We start from the raw sequence: 17,639 nt of genomic DNA, 5'->3' as shown, positions 1-17,639 counted from the left end.
TTGATTGCTCACGTAAGTAGCACGCGAGGTAATTATCATCACCATCAGCGCCATCAGATACTGGACCGTGATGTGTCAGTATTTCACTGGAAGTTACAACCATATCGCACATTCCACAGCCACGATCCGAATATTCTCAAAACCAACTTGCACATATGTAGTAGTGACCTTAGCCTTGGACCAATTTGAAACATTCATTTTTTGCGGCTGCCTGAAATGAATCTGGGTCCTGAAGACTTTACTGACATCTTCTATCGGCAATGTATGGCTTAAATTATTACCATGATATGCAGAAGGTATAGCTCCTCTAGCACCTTAATAAGTGTCATTGGAAGGTACGCTGTAGTTTGTAAACGGATGACGAAAAACCTCCCGTCCCTAGTAACACTGCATTTGTACGGACTGGATTGCACAATACTGAATGCCCATACGAACAGCGCACTATTCAGTATTGTGGATTTGCACGCAAGAAATGTAAGGAAGAATGTATCATGGTGGGAAAGCTTCCGATCTCCAGATGCCCACTAGGTACATAAAAACTTGACTAGTGTGATGCAAGTGAATGTTGACTAGACTGGCTAGTACAGATATCGACAAACCACGGGAACAACCAAAGCTGAGACTCAATGCTAAGTGCAAAATGTCCCATAACAGGGTGTCTTCTTCAAGTTGAGCTAAACAACCGTGGGTAATTCAAAGTATCATAAATATCATGAAAGAAATATGCTGCACTTCCATTGAGACTTCGGTTTTTGCCATATACTGCGATTCAGTGCACACTTTCGAAGATCGATTGTGCTCGTCTCATATCCATTGTGCTTACCCCTTTGAAGTTTTGTCTACGTTGGAGTGAGTGTGGCAGTTACGAGCGTAGTTGCTTGAATACATCTGTCCTAACGGAGCTTTAGAAGCGAATCATCAAAACAGCTATTATGAATTTCACATCCAGCATTGCCTGTCACATGTAGTCCACTCAAAATCTGTCAGCAATAAAGGAACCATTTGGCCTATCGGCTCTGTTTTTTATTACTCTGATAGACGTGCGTTATGCTTAGCTGAGGTTCTGTTTATCAGCCCCTTGGCAGGCGCGCAAAGCCATTGTTTCTTTTGTATCCAGAGTTAAATCTACCCACCATTGTTTATTTCGTCACCATCTTTATGGTTATCCTAAAAAACCGTGCGAAATAATAATGAACGAAAGCGGCTTGAATAAGTTTCACGCGACATATCCACCCTCGACGGAAGGCGTTATCAAGACGTTACAGAAAAATGCCTGATTCTCCATAGTTAGCTGGTTCTAATGATTTAAGACGACTGGATTTTTTTTAGATACACTTATACTGTTCAATCTCAAAGATCCCTTCCGTCCGAAAATTCGAGCAAATGTTTATTTCAGTTGCCCATGTTTAGCACATTTTACACGGTAAGAGCAAAAAAGCAGGAGAAATCAGCGTTTCAGGAACTGGCTCCGTTATTCGTATTCTGGTCTGTCCTCCGGGTATCCAAAAGCTGCATTCCTTTTGAAATCCGACCAAGCACGCTTCTTGAAATCGATCCACCGTTTGACTGAATGCAAGTCACCATAATCAACATTCGCTGGTGCCTGAAAGGAAGCCAATGGTGTATATTGTTAGACAACTTTGTATTTACTATTGTAAATTTAAATCCTGAATTTTAATTCAGGAAATTTCCAAATAAAGATGGCATTACTCTAATGATGGTTGTCGGTCCATCTTTATCATCATAATCGCAGGCAGAAAAAAAGCAAATTTGAGCAGTGGCCCCTTAACATCTTATGAAAAAAACACTCAAGCCAAGCAAGCATGAATTATGGAGTAAACGACTTCGTAAAAGAATGAGTGACCATGGACCATGCCTAGAGAAGTTGGAGGACACTTTCCCAGGCACTAGTATTTAACACACAGGGTACGCGCACCCCGCCCTAGAAGGGGAGTTCAGACTTATTTACACCCGCATTTTCAAATTGAATCGTGTTTGCAATACTGCCACGGAATTTTTAAATGTGCGCTTTTCTGTACAACCGCTGGTTCAACGTGTGTAACACACGTTACTTGCCACCTTACTATGCAATATTGGCACACCTCTCCGATTCTATGTTCGCAGAGGTCTAGGCGAGTTTCTATAATTTCCTCATGACACACGTGTGCATTTCAAAAACTCACGAATATTTAGGTTCGCGTTTTGGCTCCATTAAGTTAAAACACTAGATTATTGGGAAATTAAGGAATGACTGAAAATAAAAAATGGATCAATCTAGCAAATCCTAGCATCCGGTTGTTTTACGAATGCATCAACTCAGATTGGAATAAAAAATCACCCGTCAGGAGACTGAAGATTTTTAGGCTTCACAAGAACAAACAAATTTACGTGAGTGGACTGTATACTTTTCACTAAAGTCAGGACAAACGATTCGTTCTCGAAGACAGACCTGCAACTTTGACGTGTAATTACTCTACGCATAGAGAAAAAACTAATCGGAGCCTCCAGTTCACTTTGCCTTATGTCTGGCCAAACGGTTTCATGTTTGCCAGAGTTAATGATGCTGCGGTACGCCAATTAATCATTGGAACAAACCTAAGGAAGAAACAGCACGGTGATGAGGATGGGTCTAGCGTTTGGCAGTAGACTGTGTAAAGCCTTAGAGACGACTTGTTGCCTTTCTTCCTTGTACAACCAAAAAGCTATGAGGGTTAGTATTTCACCAATCCTTGGATAAGCAACAAGAGAAATATTAGGTTCACTTCATCTCATAGTGCTGTTAAACAAGCTTTCTAAACTAAGTTCAAATACACCCATTTAAGACAGTTTCTCAAGTCATAATCTACCACAAACAACTTTTATACACGAGTTTTGATGCAGGAAAATTCCCAGCTAGAAACCATTCAATCACATAGTTCTGAACCGGCGTTTACGACCACACTCAGTCGAGCCTAGGAAAACTGGAAACCACCAATTATCGATACCTGCAATAAAATTTCACTTTATGTAAGAACTTTCACACATAGTAAAACCTAAGAAAGTGGACTAAATTCACAAATTTGAATTCTTCTGGACTGCAGTAGGGTAGATGTTCTTTGAATACAGGGCACTCTCAAAAGATTCACAACCAATTCGACAGGGTTCACAGCCAAGCCAGGAAACTGGGCCTATTGATTTTATTTTAAGGAATTGGTCAGCAAAATCCCAGTCAAGGTTTTGTTCCACAACTTAAGTCAAAACTTCTAGCACTCAGAAAGACATTTTTATTTGAATGTTATTTACAAAGCACGTTCGCACAAAAGAGCTTGACGCGCAGTCTAGATAAAGTGACCCTGTTTTTTCAAATACGAAATGATTCAAAGCGTTTCCATTTATTTCACATCCAACATATCTTCGATTTAGTTAACAGTCAAACCAAGGCATACCAAATTTTAGGAACGGTCCAGAACCATATCTGGCGCATCCACAATCCTGGTAATCTAAAGTATCCTGAGTATCAAGTTTAACAGGCCGCACAAGTCTTTCATATCGTAGGGGACACAACTAACGAATAGTCTGAAAATTTCAGGGAAAGTGATGAAGAAATGTGCACTAATGTGGCAACAACTTTCATGAAAATTTATACACCGAAAGGTAAGTAAACGCAAATGCTGAAATAATTAGTCCTGATTGTAATATTGGCAAAAACCTTAAGGAACCCCCTTGGGTGTTTGTTTTGACATCCGAATGGTATACTTCTGTGAGAAAGCCACATTAACATGTTTGTCACATGCCAGAATGCACACTAAGGTATGCCTTATTCGTACCCAAGCCCTGTCAACATCGAGATTTTGAATTTTGTAACTAATACGCAATGAAGATTGATGAAGTTCCTGGCGAAACTGTCACAGATTTTAAAAAAGCAGATTTCCGACTTTTCAAATAAGATTCTAATAACAAGCGTCAATTTTCAGCCACACTCAGTTGAGAAAACAAAAATATGATGTCATTGTCAAAGTTATTCAACTTTTCCGGCTGTTTTTAAGATAAATGCAAAAATGTTCTTATAAATGTCTAATCTTGATGACGTTTTGTTTGTTATGGAGCATATTCGAAAACTTCTGGCCACGAGCAGAATAACCCCTAAAAAACACAATTTACATCGTATTCTTCATTAAAGGGCCATCTGCAATCTCATTATAGGTACCGGAATATTCTAACGCAGAACTGTCCGGAAGTAGTAAACATCTCCTGCCTGTACGACATGTATCTCTCTTAGTGCAATCTGATACAGAATTCTGTATCCACTTCACATTTTACCTTGAACACCGTCATGGAGTGTTGACTCACAAGAATAAGACAAACTTCGCTGCACTGTTTCAGACACTCTACGTTTAAAAAATATCTGCGAAAAGTATCCGAACCTGAGTAGCAATAGAAGAAATCAAAGCGAGAGTAAATTGTGCGCGATCGAGGAAGTAGAATTTAAACTGAAATACTAATAAGAGCAAAATTTAGAATCAAATTTAAACCCACTTTAATGTGTTACCGTAAATGGCCCGTTTGACATAGTGGGAGGTACATTATGATGGCCTCCACTCAACGACAGTGAAAAAAGCTCGGTTAGTTGCAATCGTTACACTTAATTTGATAGTGTCGATAAATATACTCACCACCAATATCGTAGACCTGGAAATCAACTTTTGCAGGCGTCAATTTGATGAAATTGCGAGTGGATTCAAAGGAGGAGCACAACATGTTCTATGTTAAGTAAAAACAAAAAGTCATTTGCTTTGAACAATGTTGAAGTTGCTGGTGGTTCGGGAGCGCTTTCTGGTTTCTTCAATTTCCGCCAGACCTTACATCTGGATTAAAAATGTTTCACTGCTAATCGGAAAACCTCAGCGGTGTTCTTCTTGGTGGTATTCTTCTTCTAAATGCGTCTATGTTGTTCCCAAACAGTATCCATCTCCTCTATCGTTGTTAATTAGTTGCTCTCACATGATTCTTTTGTCGGACTGGAAACTGCACCGTGATGCGACTTCACCTTTTCGCACAATATGCGTTCACTGAGTACGTCTGATAATGAATTTTCCAAAGAAATATCCCGCAAAGCATTTGAGTTTTCCAATCTGGATATTGAGTTAGAGTCACGTTGGTTGAGATTTAGGTAGTTTTGTTTATCTTGTTTATGTGTATGGTTTAATGCGGTGCTCAAAGACCAGCCAATAGGTTGTGGTTTGTTCGTACTAGCCATACTGGCAGATGGTATCATCGAGTATCATGCATAGGCGAACCTCAAATTCCTTCCCGTTCTTGAAACGGAAAGAACTGGGTTTGTCTTGGTGGAAATGCTGTCCTTATGTGTCTTGATATAGTGGAAGAAGTGAAGCCACTTCCTGTAATCTGCCGGCAAGCAGATGCAGACAAATTCTGGTGAACAGTGTTATTGTATTTCAACCGATACATTAATAAACAGTGTTGTGCAGAATGCGTTCTCTTCTGTTTTATCGCCTGGACTCGATAGCATTATCCTCTGAATGTGTGCTCGTCAGAAGGCGACTGCAAATTACTCTTAGTCATTTCAGAAATGTGTAAGTATATGAAACTGGAATACTTATATTTTCTGGCCGAACAAACGGTGGAACCTGGTTTTGTTCTCCTTTGAAAATTTCAGATAAAGTTCGTTGGTAGCTTTTGGTTGTAAATTTTTACCTTACTCATATTCTATTCAACTGTGCTGCATTATACTTTGTGTTCAATGATTTATGTAAAGAAAGGAACTCTATCCGGACACGGGGTGAGTAAACATATTTCAAGCCTGAACTTTAGTTTTTAACGAGAGGAGAACTTATACAAGGTCTCACAAAAACGGTTGTTCTGGAGGAGATCGTGCGAGGATTTTAGGTTTTGTAAACAATCTCACGAAACCAAGGCAAAAAAGTTACGCTTCTATATCCAAATACAATTTGTAAAATATGAAAGCATGCAACACGCATGGTAAGACAGCCGCCTGAAAATACGCTCCCAAACTGCGAATTGCTCTATTATACCCAATAAGAAATCCAAAAACAGTTAGGAAGCTAATGTCCTTACCAAAAACAAACAAAAAACGAACTAGCCATTTATTGTATGGAACAACAAAAGGAACTTGCTACCAGAGGATACGGTCAGTTCCGAAATAGTCACAACAGAGAGGATAAACTGCCAAGACTGAACACAGACAAGCAACCAGTCGAAAAAAAGAGTAAAACGGACTATTTTCAACATAAATCGGAAGCGATGTAATCAGAACAAACAAGGTTTGGATAAAATTGTGGTAGTGACTAAATAAATAAACGAGGCGGAAAACATGGACGATACATGGCACAAAGGGATCCATCGTGGTTAGATCGAGATAAGACTGCGAAATTCCATTTACAAGCTAATCAACACAATAGAAAAGAGAAAATACTGGGCTAAACAGTACTTCAAGTACAGCAACCAAAAGGCATAGAACAAACCTCGTAAAAAGGAGTTAATCCCCTTGTGAGTTCTGATGGAGTTCAATAACAGATATCTTCACATTCGTATATTTAAGATGGATGTTTTCTAACTTAGAGCTGTTGCTGAATATTTTGAAGAAAAAAATCCTGAGAATTTGTTTGCTATCTGTACTGCTAGTCAGATGAATATTTGTATTCCATAGACTTTATACCCAAACCGGACGCATTTTGTTTTTCTTCCAACAAGCTGGCTGTCACGCACTGAAATTTAACGTGGCCAAATGAATGAACCCTCTTATTGCTAAATCATTATGTGCCGTACGTGACATTTGAAAAAATCTTTGTGCAAGTTTCCTTCAAGTAATAGCACTCATCTAAACTCTGGGAGATGCTAAATCATAGCGAATGGGAATCATGCAAAAAAAACAAGCACAGTTCATCTTCATATTTGAATTCAAAGCAGGCTTGTTCTGTGGATATATTTGGTTGTTGGTTTGTTTGCTAGCTGGAAAGATAAGTCAAACTATTTTACCGAATTCGCTGGTTTCCTTTCATTTTAGCGAATCGACGGCCAGTTTCATTTACTTAAGTGGTATGTGGGTTTCAGTGACCAGCTGGCTCTGTTGACACTGTCGTATCTTAATACGACAAGATTTGCACCCTGCGTACTGTACAGTATCAAATAAAGCTTAGATGGATTCGGTGCTCATTTTCTGTGACTGAGTACTAACGTGGCACTTTTGAGAAGCCGATTTCCCGATTTCGCAAGGGTTGATTTTATTCATAAAACACCCAATTTCCTAGGGCTGACTGATAAAGGAAAATGGTAGTTGGTGCTAAAATCTATTATTTTACAACCCCTTGTTTTCAGGATTCCTTCTTAGTGCGTTAGCAAAATAAATATAATCTCAACTCACAGATATACTATACAAAACAACAGTTGTAAAAATTTACCAATTTAAGTTTCCTTCAAAGAGGCATAATTTCCCATAATCCAGCTCGATGTATTGAAGGAGTGTCCGCGGAATAGCAGCTTGATCTATCGAGTAGCACTACGTTGGCTGTGATAAAGTTTAACCCCATACGATCCCATTACAACCAATAGAATGTCACATGTTTATGGTGCATTTGTCATATTCAATCCTTTATGTAAGAGCAGATTAGCTTGGTACCAATTATTGGTTTTTGGACGGACGCATTGGTACATCAGAAGCACAGGAAGAAATAGGAAGATATCGAAGCCTTCTTGGTGGCTATATCCAAGTAACATGGTTTATAAAAATCACAACTCAGGCAGTTTCCGCCACGTCACAAGCATAATTGTCGACCCCAGGCAACTTGTGTAAAGGGTCTTAGTGACATGGGCTTACGTTCAATCAAGTAAAAATATATTTGCAATGATTTAGGAGAGTTATTATCCCTGTCTACTTTGCTCGGAGTCCAACAACCATTTCATAACTTAATACAACACCTTGCCACTTGGGAACCCATTCTGATAAAAACGCTGCAAGATCATTGGCCAATGCATAGATTAGAAAGTTAAAAATTATCTCAAGGTAAAAGAAACGGATTTGCGTAAGACTTACAAGACCTCAAAATTTAGGTTATCGCTTGTCCACCAGAGCATGGTTCGTATATGCAGCAGATCAATGTCAACCGTGGAGGAATGGTAAATTCTTCAGGCTACTAGCCGGAAAATCGTGGATTCCAGACTTCTCGGATTTCACGTTTGGTGAATCTAAATATAGACGAATCAGGTGTACAGGATTCTCGGCTCTTGAGCACAGCCTGGCTTCACTTACAGAAGGGAGTCTCCATCGCAAGCCTACGCACCCAGTTTCCTAGTCAAAAACTGGCATGCCCAGCTGTTATTGCATACGTGGGTTCTAATTTAAAACACTACAACGAAAATGTCTAGCGCGAAAGTCAATGAAAAAAATGTTCACTCGACTTCAGAAGAACGAGATTTACCAGCAGAAGTTTAATTGAGAAATGTTCACTAAAATGCAATCCCGAGTTATTACTCGTATCAAAAAAGCATATCTTCCGTCGCCAAAATGTTATCTTTCCTTGAAATGAATATAAAATATGTTCTGCTGTGTAATCAAACAAGTGTGCATCCTCCCTATAGTGGCCCCTACATTCATCAAAATAGTCAGATCACCAAATACACCACTTGTTATCAAGATATAAGTATTTTCAGCGCCCAGTATGACTCTAAGTTAGCTCATCTAGTCATCTGTTAAAAGCTTTTCTAATTGACAGCGTCCATTTTCCTTGTCTATTGTCTACTGGGCCCGCTGTCAACATCAAAATCCTTCCGTGTGTGTGTGTGTGGAGAGGACCTGCGCTGTGGACCAAGACGTATAATTTCTCAACCCGTGTGCCAAGATTCCGTTCCCAAAATACTGTTCTATAGACCACCATAGTAAAAAATCCCAGACTGGTGGACAAATGCTTTTTTTCCTCTACGGTCAGCAGTAAGAGTCGACAACATGCAAACATGATACAATAGGGAGAAGAACATCTTTCCAGCATCTCCTAGAGATAAATTATATCGGGAGGTTTCACGTACAGGACACGGAATTAGGTTGTTTAAAAAACTGCATTAAAATAAGGAGTCCTCGGAAATTATTCTTTGACGGGGATTTATTCCATCAGGAAAGAAAATCTCCCTAACTGTGAATAAGGTACATCTCGTGTTTGATCCCTCTAATTCCAAAAAAACTTGACTTAAACTACAACTAAAACTGCGTAAGTTGACGGGCTGAATTGCATGCGTTAATAATGTTCTTTGGATCTACCTTTTTCTGCCTTCGATTTTTTGGAGACTATTACATTGACCCCACTATGCTCGCTTAATTTTTCTTACGGAACAATTATTCCAAAAAATTACATTGACGCGTAGCATAATGAGGTAGCATGTTGCACAATCGTCTAAAAGTTAGTCCTTACGAATTGTGGCAAATCGATGCCCTGGAAATACAAAGGAGGAAACAAGAGAGTTGTGGATCTGCTCTTGTTTTAAAGAGTACTTACTCGCTTTCTATCTAAAAACGTTTTAGCGGCGGCTTGGCTGCATGGACGGCGTTAGATTATTCTAGAGTTCGCGTATAGAAAACGCATAATGCATTGGTTTGAAAACAGACGAAATTGATTTTCCGGCTAAGGTTGCCTGCTCAGATCCTGTCTGCTAAACCCCATCTCGTATCGGAAACCTCTGTTTCTAATGACGACATTTGTTGAAGAAATCGCACAGGAATCGGTTTATTATAGAGCGATCCAAGATGAGGAAGTACGAGTCAGATCAAGTGCTCTTGAATCTTTGCGCACTACTGTCTAAGCCTTACAAACAGTTGGAAACCGTACTTATGGCTTTCGCAACTGACTCCTTTTGCAATATAACAATCCTCTCGGACCACGTCTCCTACCCCAAACTTTGTCTTTCGTTTCGCTCTGACCTATTGTTTGGTAAACTTCAGTGGCTCTTTGTGGCAGTCTTTTTCGATAAAGTGTACAAATTCACTTGCTTCAGTGCTGTTAGAAGACGTGGAGTTCCTGCTAATGACCAGCATCCGGGAGATTAGTAGGCAAATTGTCCAGCATTTCCGCACTTTTTCGCTCCAGACTAAAGCATCTTTTTTCATTGTGTTGCAGCAGTTAAGCACCATATATCAGTGAAGCTCTGCTGTTTTGGTTGATAGGTCCATCGCAGACGACAAAAGGGATCTCGTCCTCTCTGCCACTACTGAAGACACTTCTATAACACCCACAAGCGCTCTGTGAAAATATTGCGTTGAAGGAATACTAGTGTGTCAGTGAAGGCTTTCAAAAGGGGATTCAGAAGAAGAAGCTGAGATCAGAACCTGTCCCGTCCAATTTAACATTGTGGTCAAGCAGTAATAGCGAAAATTAGACTCTAGATACACACAGAACCATGTTATGAAAACCGTAATATCCACGGGAAATTTGGCTTGCACACTAGACCCACAGCATTCAAAAACGCCAATAACGAGAAATCTCAGGATACATGCGAAACACTGATGACTCCTAAAACCTACAGGATGGCGAACAAGGAACTCCGGCGTCTCAGTCGGTAGCCTTGTTCGACAAACTCTGCAGTTTTGTAGCTCGTTAGTTGTTTTTGTTACCGGTTCATCAGTTTTTTCAAAGCCATAAAGTTAATTTATGATTTGTCCTATATAAAAATTACTCGTCCTGAGGTTTTTTTGAGTTAATTCTCTATTCTTTACTTGTCTCCCTTTCTTCTATGCATACACTTTCCAGATGAACCCGAAGATACTCCATTGGCCAAGACACTAAGAAAAAACCAGTACATCTTCTATGCATATTTTTCGTCTATTTTTATTGCACGTTATACATAATATACAAATATGTGTTGTTATCCATATTTTACTTTCCAACGGTCTGTAAGCAGCTCAGAAGGGGGATAATTCACATGACGCGCAAGCCTTCCATTCAAGACCCGTCATTGGAGCAACCAGTCGGCACATCATCACTCGATCTGGATTTAGTGACTAAAGGCTGATTCCTGGTTGCAAACTAATCAATCAGTAATCAGCCGATTAGTTTGTTGGTCATCTACTGACTGGGAGGTCTTAGATTTCCAAGTCTTTGATATTTTATGAAGTAAAATCAATGATGATTCCCAAACAGAATGAAAAAGCTCTGCAGCTCAGCTTCTCATCACAGATTAACTCTAATTACAACACGAAACCCTCCTTATATTGCTAGTAATATATTTTATCAAATACATTGAGATAGCAGTAGCATATTTCCATTTGAAAAAACTCCCTTCAGTCAAATTTGTAATTACGGGCACACGTTAAAATATCCTAAACTCAAGATAATTATACTTTTGCACGAAATACCAATATTTTGAACTCCATCTCATAAAAAGACAACAGCCCACCCTACTTGAGTACCAACATATCAATGTAGACAAACGGGAGCTTTGGATTTCGCGGACTAGATGAAGAATATGTTCAGTTTATTACGGCCGTCATTATCCGTACAAACAAAATTCATCCCGTCGGAAAAAGATCATACTTCCGTTTCCAAGTATTATGTTCTACTGAAACAAAAGAATACCTGTCTGCAGCTGACTATGTATGACTACATATGGACTGTGAATCGTCCACAGTAATAGTAAGTAACGGTGACTCCAGCAATATCAGCTGCACTGTTTTCACACTTTGCGTACCTAATTACGCCTATCACTTGTGGTGGACTGGAAATCGGATTATTTCGCTATCATTATTTAGTACTGATAAAAAGCTTTCGGACTCCGCATGCGAGAGTCGGCTGAATGTTCAATGTGCAAAGTCCGATGTGCTTCATAGAAAGCAGGTTGATGTCAAAATAATTGGAACGGACCAGATTTTCTACACTAAGGTTGTCTTTCTACCATTCGTGTAAAATTGACTAAAAAGCAAGTTTCTGGTTATGGATACAACCTACAAAATGGTATCAGATTAAGTAGGATATGGTGCAAAAATTAGCATAATAAATAGTCGAGGAGTGGCAGAAGCCATTACGTTAAAACACAGTACAGCCAACAATGTAAGTACATGCTGGTGGTACATAATGTGCCTGAACTAGTAAGACACAAGAGCACAAAATACACTAAGCAGAATATGCTACTGTATACCACATCTGGGCGAAAGATGTTTTCTTCTGTCCTTCGAGTGTGGTTTTTGTAGGGTGTGCAACTGTCTCCAATCTGAAAAATGGTTCCCCCAGATACCTTTAACTGAAACGTACAAAATTATATTTCATCTCCTCTACATTCCGAGAGGCTCTTCTACTAGGTAGAATAATCCAGTTTGTTCAAACAAAAGATTATTACATTGGAATCAACAATAATTTGGATGAATCTCGAATCAAACCTTGTTGATTTTCTCAAGCCGCTCTAGCTAGCAGGTGGATTGTGAACTCCGATTAAGCAGAAAATAGCCAAGGGGAAACATATTGCCCGAACATGAGCTCCCGTTGTTCCAAGCGAAATTGCTTTGGTAATAAGTAGGCGTTCAAATTAAGAGAATATGGTTTGCGAATACACATTGATGAAAACTTTTACTGGCCACAACTAACAAGCAGTGTTGGTATTCATTCTTCCTTTTTTGAGCAGCCGCACAAAATGTGTAGATTTACTTCATCAGTGATTCATTCCGTATCTTTTGAAAAACAGCTCAATATTTAGTCAATCACAGATAGTTGCGGGAGACTGACCACTCATCTTTCAAAAAGATCTGGAAACAAATAAATCCACTTTTGTTTTGCAAACTTTCCCGGAAAATAAGAATTCAGTTGATCAGATAAAATATGGAGGTGGTGGAAACTGAGGGACTACGTCAACTGATGGGATGCAAGGAGCAACAGAGCAATGGTGAGTTGTCAAACAACCTTAAGAAATCAATGAATAGTCCACGTGGCCTAGAAAAATTATAAGACTGATCTTACTTATGGGTAGATTTAGGCATTCACATGCCTTCTTGAAAGTTAACCAAGTAAGATCTCTCTGAGCACCAGTTTCTCTACCCAACTGTGTTCTGACCTCTAACCTGCTCTGTTTTATTCTACATTTTTTCTATCTATCAATCAGTTACCCTATCTCTCTCTCGTTCTCTATATATTTATCTGTTTATCAATATACCTACCTACCTAGCCACCTATCTTTCCATCTGTCCACTGGTCCGTCCACATGTTTACATACTTACTTGCCCCTAAGTACTTTTATGGCATAAGCTGTAGACCGCTTCGTCTGAATGAACTACATGCCTTACCTTTGTTGACGAGTTGCAATACCGGTCGTAAAGTTTACACAATTTATTCCCTTAACTGTCTTTTCTGGATTTTATGCGATTTTAACGAGTACCGACCACAGTAATCAGCAATGACACTTGATACTGTAATGCTGGTTGATCAATGAAAATGCATAAGATATAGTATTCGATCCCAAAAAACTTTGATGTGTGCTTATCCGCATTCGTCGTCTTCTTTCCAGAGAAAGGAATGGAAAATATACTGAGTGATATTTTCACCAACACAATGAGGTAAACAAGGTTTTCGTGGTTTCTGTTGGGCGAAACGGGATATCTGGAAGGATGTCTTACGAGTATCGCTTATTTGCAGTATTCTAAATATGTGTCCGCAAATATAAGCTTGTGGGTTCTAAGAAGTCATGCGACACAGTTAGTAAACTAATTCCGAAAAATTGGGGCTGACCTTACTTAGATTATGTGAACACCTTGCTCTTAATCTCAATCACGGAAGTTATTGTGCAGTTCGACAATTTTCGAACTGTAACATATTCTATTATTCTTTAAGTGTATATATAAATGGGACATTCGATTTCACTAACCGCACAAAAACGGATTTGTTTTGTCAAGTTCATCGATATTGTACACGCCTCCCGCTCTCAAGTTTACGAAGTATATGACTGTTTTGGTAAAACAGGGAAGATTTACATGTCCTCTTATATCGCGATCCTTGGCTTTATTAAAGATCACAAAACAAAGTGAATGACCGTACTGTACTACTGTCCAACGTCTTAGGGATATATTATTCACAGCATGTCCTACAGTTTCCCCCAAGCACGTATCTTCCCAGAACTTTTATAGCAAAAAATGGATACCATGCAGCGCTTATGCCAGGAAGTGAGTTATTAGTTCTAAATATTCTGCTCTTGACAAGCTACTTGCGCTGAGATGCTGAAAATGGTCTTTTTCGAGGGGTTTCCTTGTTTCAGAGCGATCTGTCATGAGGGTTTTTCGTCTAAAGTGAAGCAGGCTAGTCCAGATGTGCAACCGGAACTCAATATTTCAGAAGTTGGATAAGGTTTCTTTATCCGTCCGTGTTTTATGGCGGAGATTGAGAAATCTAATAGCTGTATAAGATTATTGAGGGAAAACATCCAGGTTTCATCCCAAAAACTAAAATCGATCAAAGAGGAAGTTCTCCTTGTCCTTTTATGCTCAAGTCTGGAAAACTGACGTCGGAAAACTGACGCCAAGATAGAAGTGAATCAAACCTCTGGTCCAGTGCTTAACTGAAGTGTTAGAGGATTAAGTTTACATTTGTAGATGCTCGGTCAGGAGTTGTGAATGCGAACTCGCACAACATTCAAGATATATTCTGCAGTCATTATTTCAAAATCAACACTTGTCAGAAACCGCAATTCTCTGAATAAAAAGTGAAACTGCTTTTCTTCAACTACTGCATCTATTGAGGCGGTAAACGTTTCTTCAAAGTTGAATCATTTAAGATAAGCAACTGAAAACTGATTACCTTGATTATCGCTGAATAACATGTTAGATGACCAAAGTGTCTGAGAACAATTAACTTACCAACCGAACAAGGGCATCCGCTGGCTGTGAAAACAGGACTGCCACAACAGACAAACTGAAAATCAACCACGCTTTTGTCATTGTCATTTCACGCGTGCGTGAATTCGTAACCCATACTATCTGATTTTCATGGGGTATTTATATAAGCCTGAATTACTTAGTATCATTTCTCATTGGTTAATTTTCCACTTTCACTTGAAAGGACCAGTGACAAGGCTGGATTGCAAGACATGTTGCCGAATATTTTCCAACGTATGGTGCCATGACAGAATTGCCAATTCTCCCAGTGGGTGCCAAAGAGTCGTCTTCCTGGAATTCAGGATCCAACTAACAGTATGAAACTCACAGAGGAAGTCTACATGAATACTAGTCACACAGCGATAGAAACGTCAGTCCGATCCCCAATTTTTTTGTAGGACTCAAATAGGATGTTGGGAAATATGGGCCACTCAGACGAAACAGACATTGACAAGGAGATTGCCTGTTTTAGTGTGGTTAGTATGACATAAAATGTTTGAACTTCACTTAGAAGATCAGCGAGGAAGAAAGTCGACTATGCTGGTTATCGGCAATTAAACCAAACTTATAGCGTCCAAATAGAAATCTGCTTTTAAAACGAGAATAAAAGTCCACGATAGCAGCGTGTTTCTTTACCAAGTCACATTCTGTTTTTTATTAGCAATTTCAAGTCTTCAACCCTGAACAGCTCTACAAATCATTATCGCCAAGGTCTCAACTTAAATATTTGATTTAGGTGCCCCGATTATTTATCCCAAACTCGAAAAAGAACATGTTTCCGATGGTCTTCACGGAAATCTGACCGCAATATGCCGTATACTTTATCCTTGATAGCATGCTTACCAACGTTCAAAGGAACATTTAGCTGTAATAAGAGAGCCAAATCGGTTCCTGACACTTCGTTACGTAGAGATCGCGTGAAAAGTCTAAGAAATAAAATTTACTGGACCGATGAGGGCGCCAACATGTCCTAACCATTTGGCTAGAGTTTGCCTGTCGCCGAAGGCTGGAATCACGTTCCATATGTTCCATAAGGAAGCTTAGTGAATTGCACTAATGTTACTCGGCTCAGACAACGCCTACAGGACTGGTTATTTTACTGCTTCTGAATGGCTTTGAGGGCTTGATAAAGCCCTCCCATGAAACAAATAGCTTCCAAACCTTTAGTTTATTTCCATTTGGTAGAACATCCTCTTCCTCTAGTTACATGTAAACTGCGTGCCGGTATTTTCTACCGGAAAATAAATATTGATGCCGGCGTCGTTTAAAAAACATCGACGGCTTACTTGCAAAATTTTTACTCCAAAATTTGCCGGATGCACGATCATATACCGCTGATCAGTGTAAGCAATCAAATTGCTTTAGATAAAAAATAACTGAATTATGATGGAATGATGAGTTTTGAAGGAATTTTTGGAATTTTGAGTAAGTCATCTAAGTGTACAGCGACGTTCTTACGTTTGAAGTTTGTTCATCGACCAACAAATAACTAGCAGAAAACAGCTTCATCTAAGTTCTGCATCACAAAAATTCAATAAGACAAAGCTAGCAAAAACTGAAATTAGTTAGTAGAAGTGAAAGCCGAGGAGGGGACAAAAAACTCAATCATATTTTTATGCTGAATATGTTTCCTCCCTTAATAAAAGTTTCATGACCGTGAATCACAAAAATTTTGCAGTGATCGTAAAATATGCTTGAAAATCCAAAATTTATAATTACGCTTTCTGAGGCGAACTAAATCCCAATGGAATTTTATCTTTGTCGAATCGCACGTAGAAAATATTGGAATAAATACCGTGAATTGTTAAAATTATCCCTGTTATTTTTGTAAAACATTCAGAGGCAAAAGCGCCAACTCTCACGTCTAATAAGAAGATGATATCTGATGCTGTTTAGTAAATATTTAATAGCTTTCAATATTGCTTGTCACACAGTGCGTAACTAGGAAAGGTAAAAAACGAGTGTTTTAATTGGCTATGGCTTCTTAGTAATTTTGGTTTCAAAACGATTTCAAATTGCCTCGGTGGGGGAGGAATTCCACTTGCAGGGCCTTTGCGAGTAAAATTCGCACACCGAGTGAAACACGGTTTAACGCTATAAAAAAGTACGGTATAATAAGGAGGTCTTCAGATTTACAGCAGTGTGAAGTTAAGATTTTTGGCTCTGTTTTCACACGCTGCCCTCACAGCCTGATAACTGTGAAAATCGTGTTTCAGAATTTGACTTGCAAATACACAAGTCATGTCTCAACTGGTTGATAAAGCCGTGTAGCACTTGTAAACTGCTCTTTTTCATGCTCAGTATCATCTTCTTTTTTCCCATCATTATCAGTCACATCGCTGTACAAAAGTTTGTTTGGCTCCAACGTGACTTTGAGACTTTTGCTGAGTGACTGTTGTTGTGACCGCCGGTTGGCTATATTTGACCGCTGCTAACACTAAACGTGAACAAACATTTCAGCTGCAAACACTGGACTAATATATTCACGCTTGTGGAATAATATTTCGACCACCGGGGATCTGGGATACCAGGAAGATAGAAATATTTTTGGTGTGGTGGTTCAACGGAATACGCAACTACGGAATCTCCTATTTTGAACTGTGAGTCAAGACTTACTTGTATTTTTCTCCTTGTGACCTTGTATCTAGCTTACATCAGTAATTTGTTCAGTTCACTAGAGACTCCATAGGGCCGTTAACCACTACAGCCGCGAGTATTTCTCATGGTTTATATTACTTGATCCTGAGCAGACTGGGATTTTTGTTCAATGTTTGCCTGTGGAATATCC

General features: G+C 39.2%; 1 protein-coding gene across 1 annotated transcript; it reads right to left on the bottom strand.

Annotated features, from left to right (window-relative positions):
- Window positions 1-1,364: 1,364 nt before the first annotated feature.
- Window positions 1,365-14,928, bottom strand: T265_14878 (hypothetical protein; the record flags this gene model as incomplete). The annotated part of the gene is made up of 2 exons (XM_009175640.1): window positions 1,365-1,603; window positions 14,834-14,928. The coding sequence occupies 2 exons, from the start codon at window positions 14,918-14,920 to the stop codon at window positions 1,472-1,474; spliced, it is 219 nt and encodes a 72-aa protein (XP_009173904.1).
- Window positions 14,929-17,639: the final 2,711 nt, after the last annotated feature.

The sequence above is a fragment of the Opisthorchis viverrini genome, assembly GCF_000715545.1.
Source record: "Opisthorchis viverrini unplaced genomic scaffold opera_v5_283, whole genome shotgun sequence".
NCBI classification, from domain to species: Eukaryota; Metazoa; Platyhelminthes; class Trematoda; order Opisthorchiida; family Opisthorchiidae; genus Opisthorchis; species Opisthorchis viverrini.
This window is presented reverse-complemented; position numbering and strand designations above follow the sequence as displayed.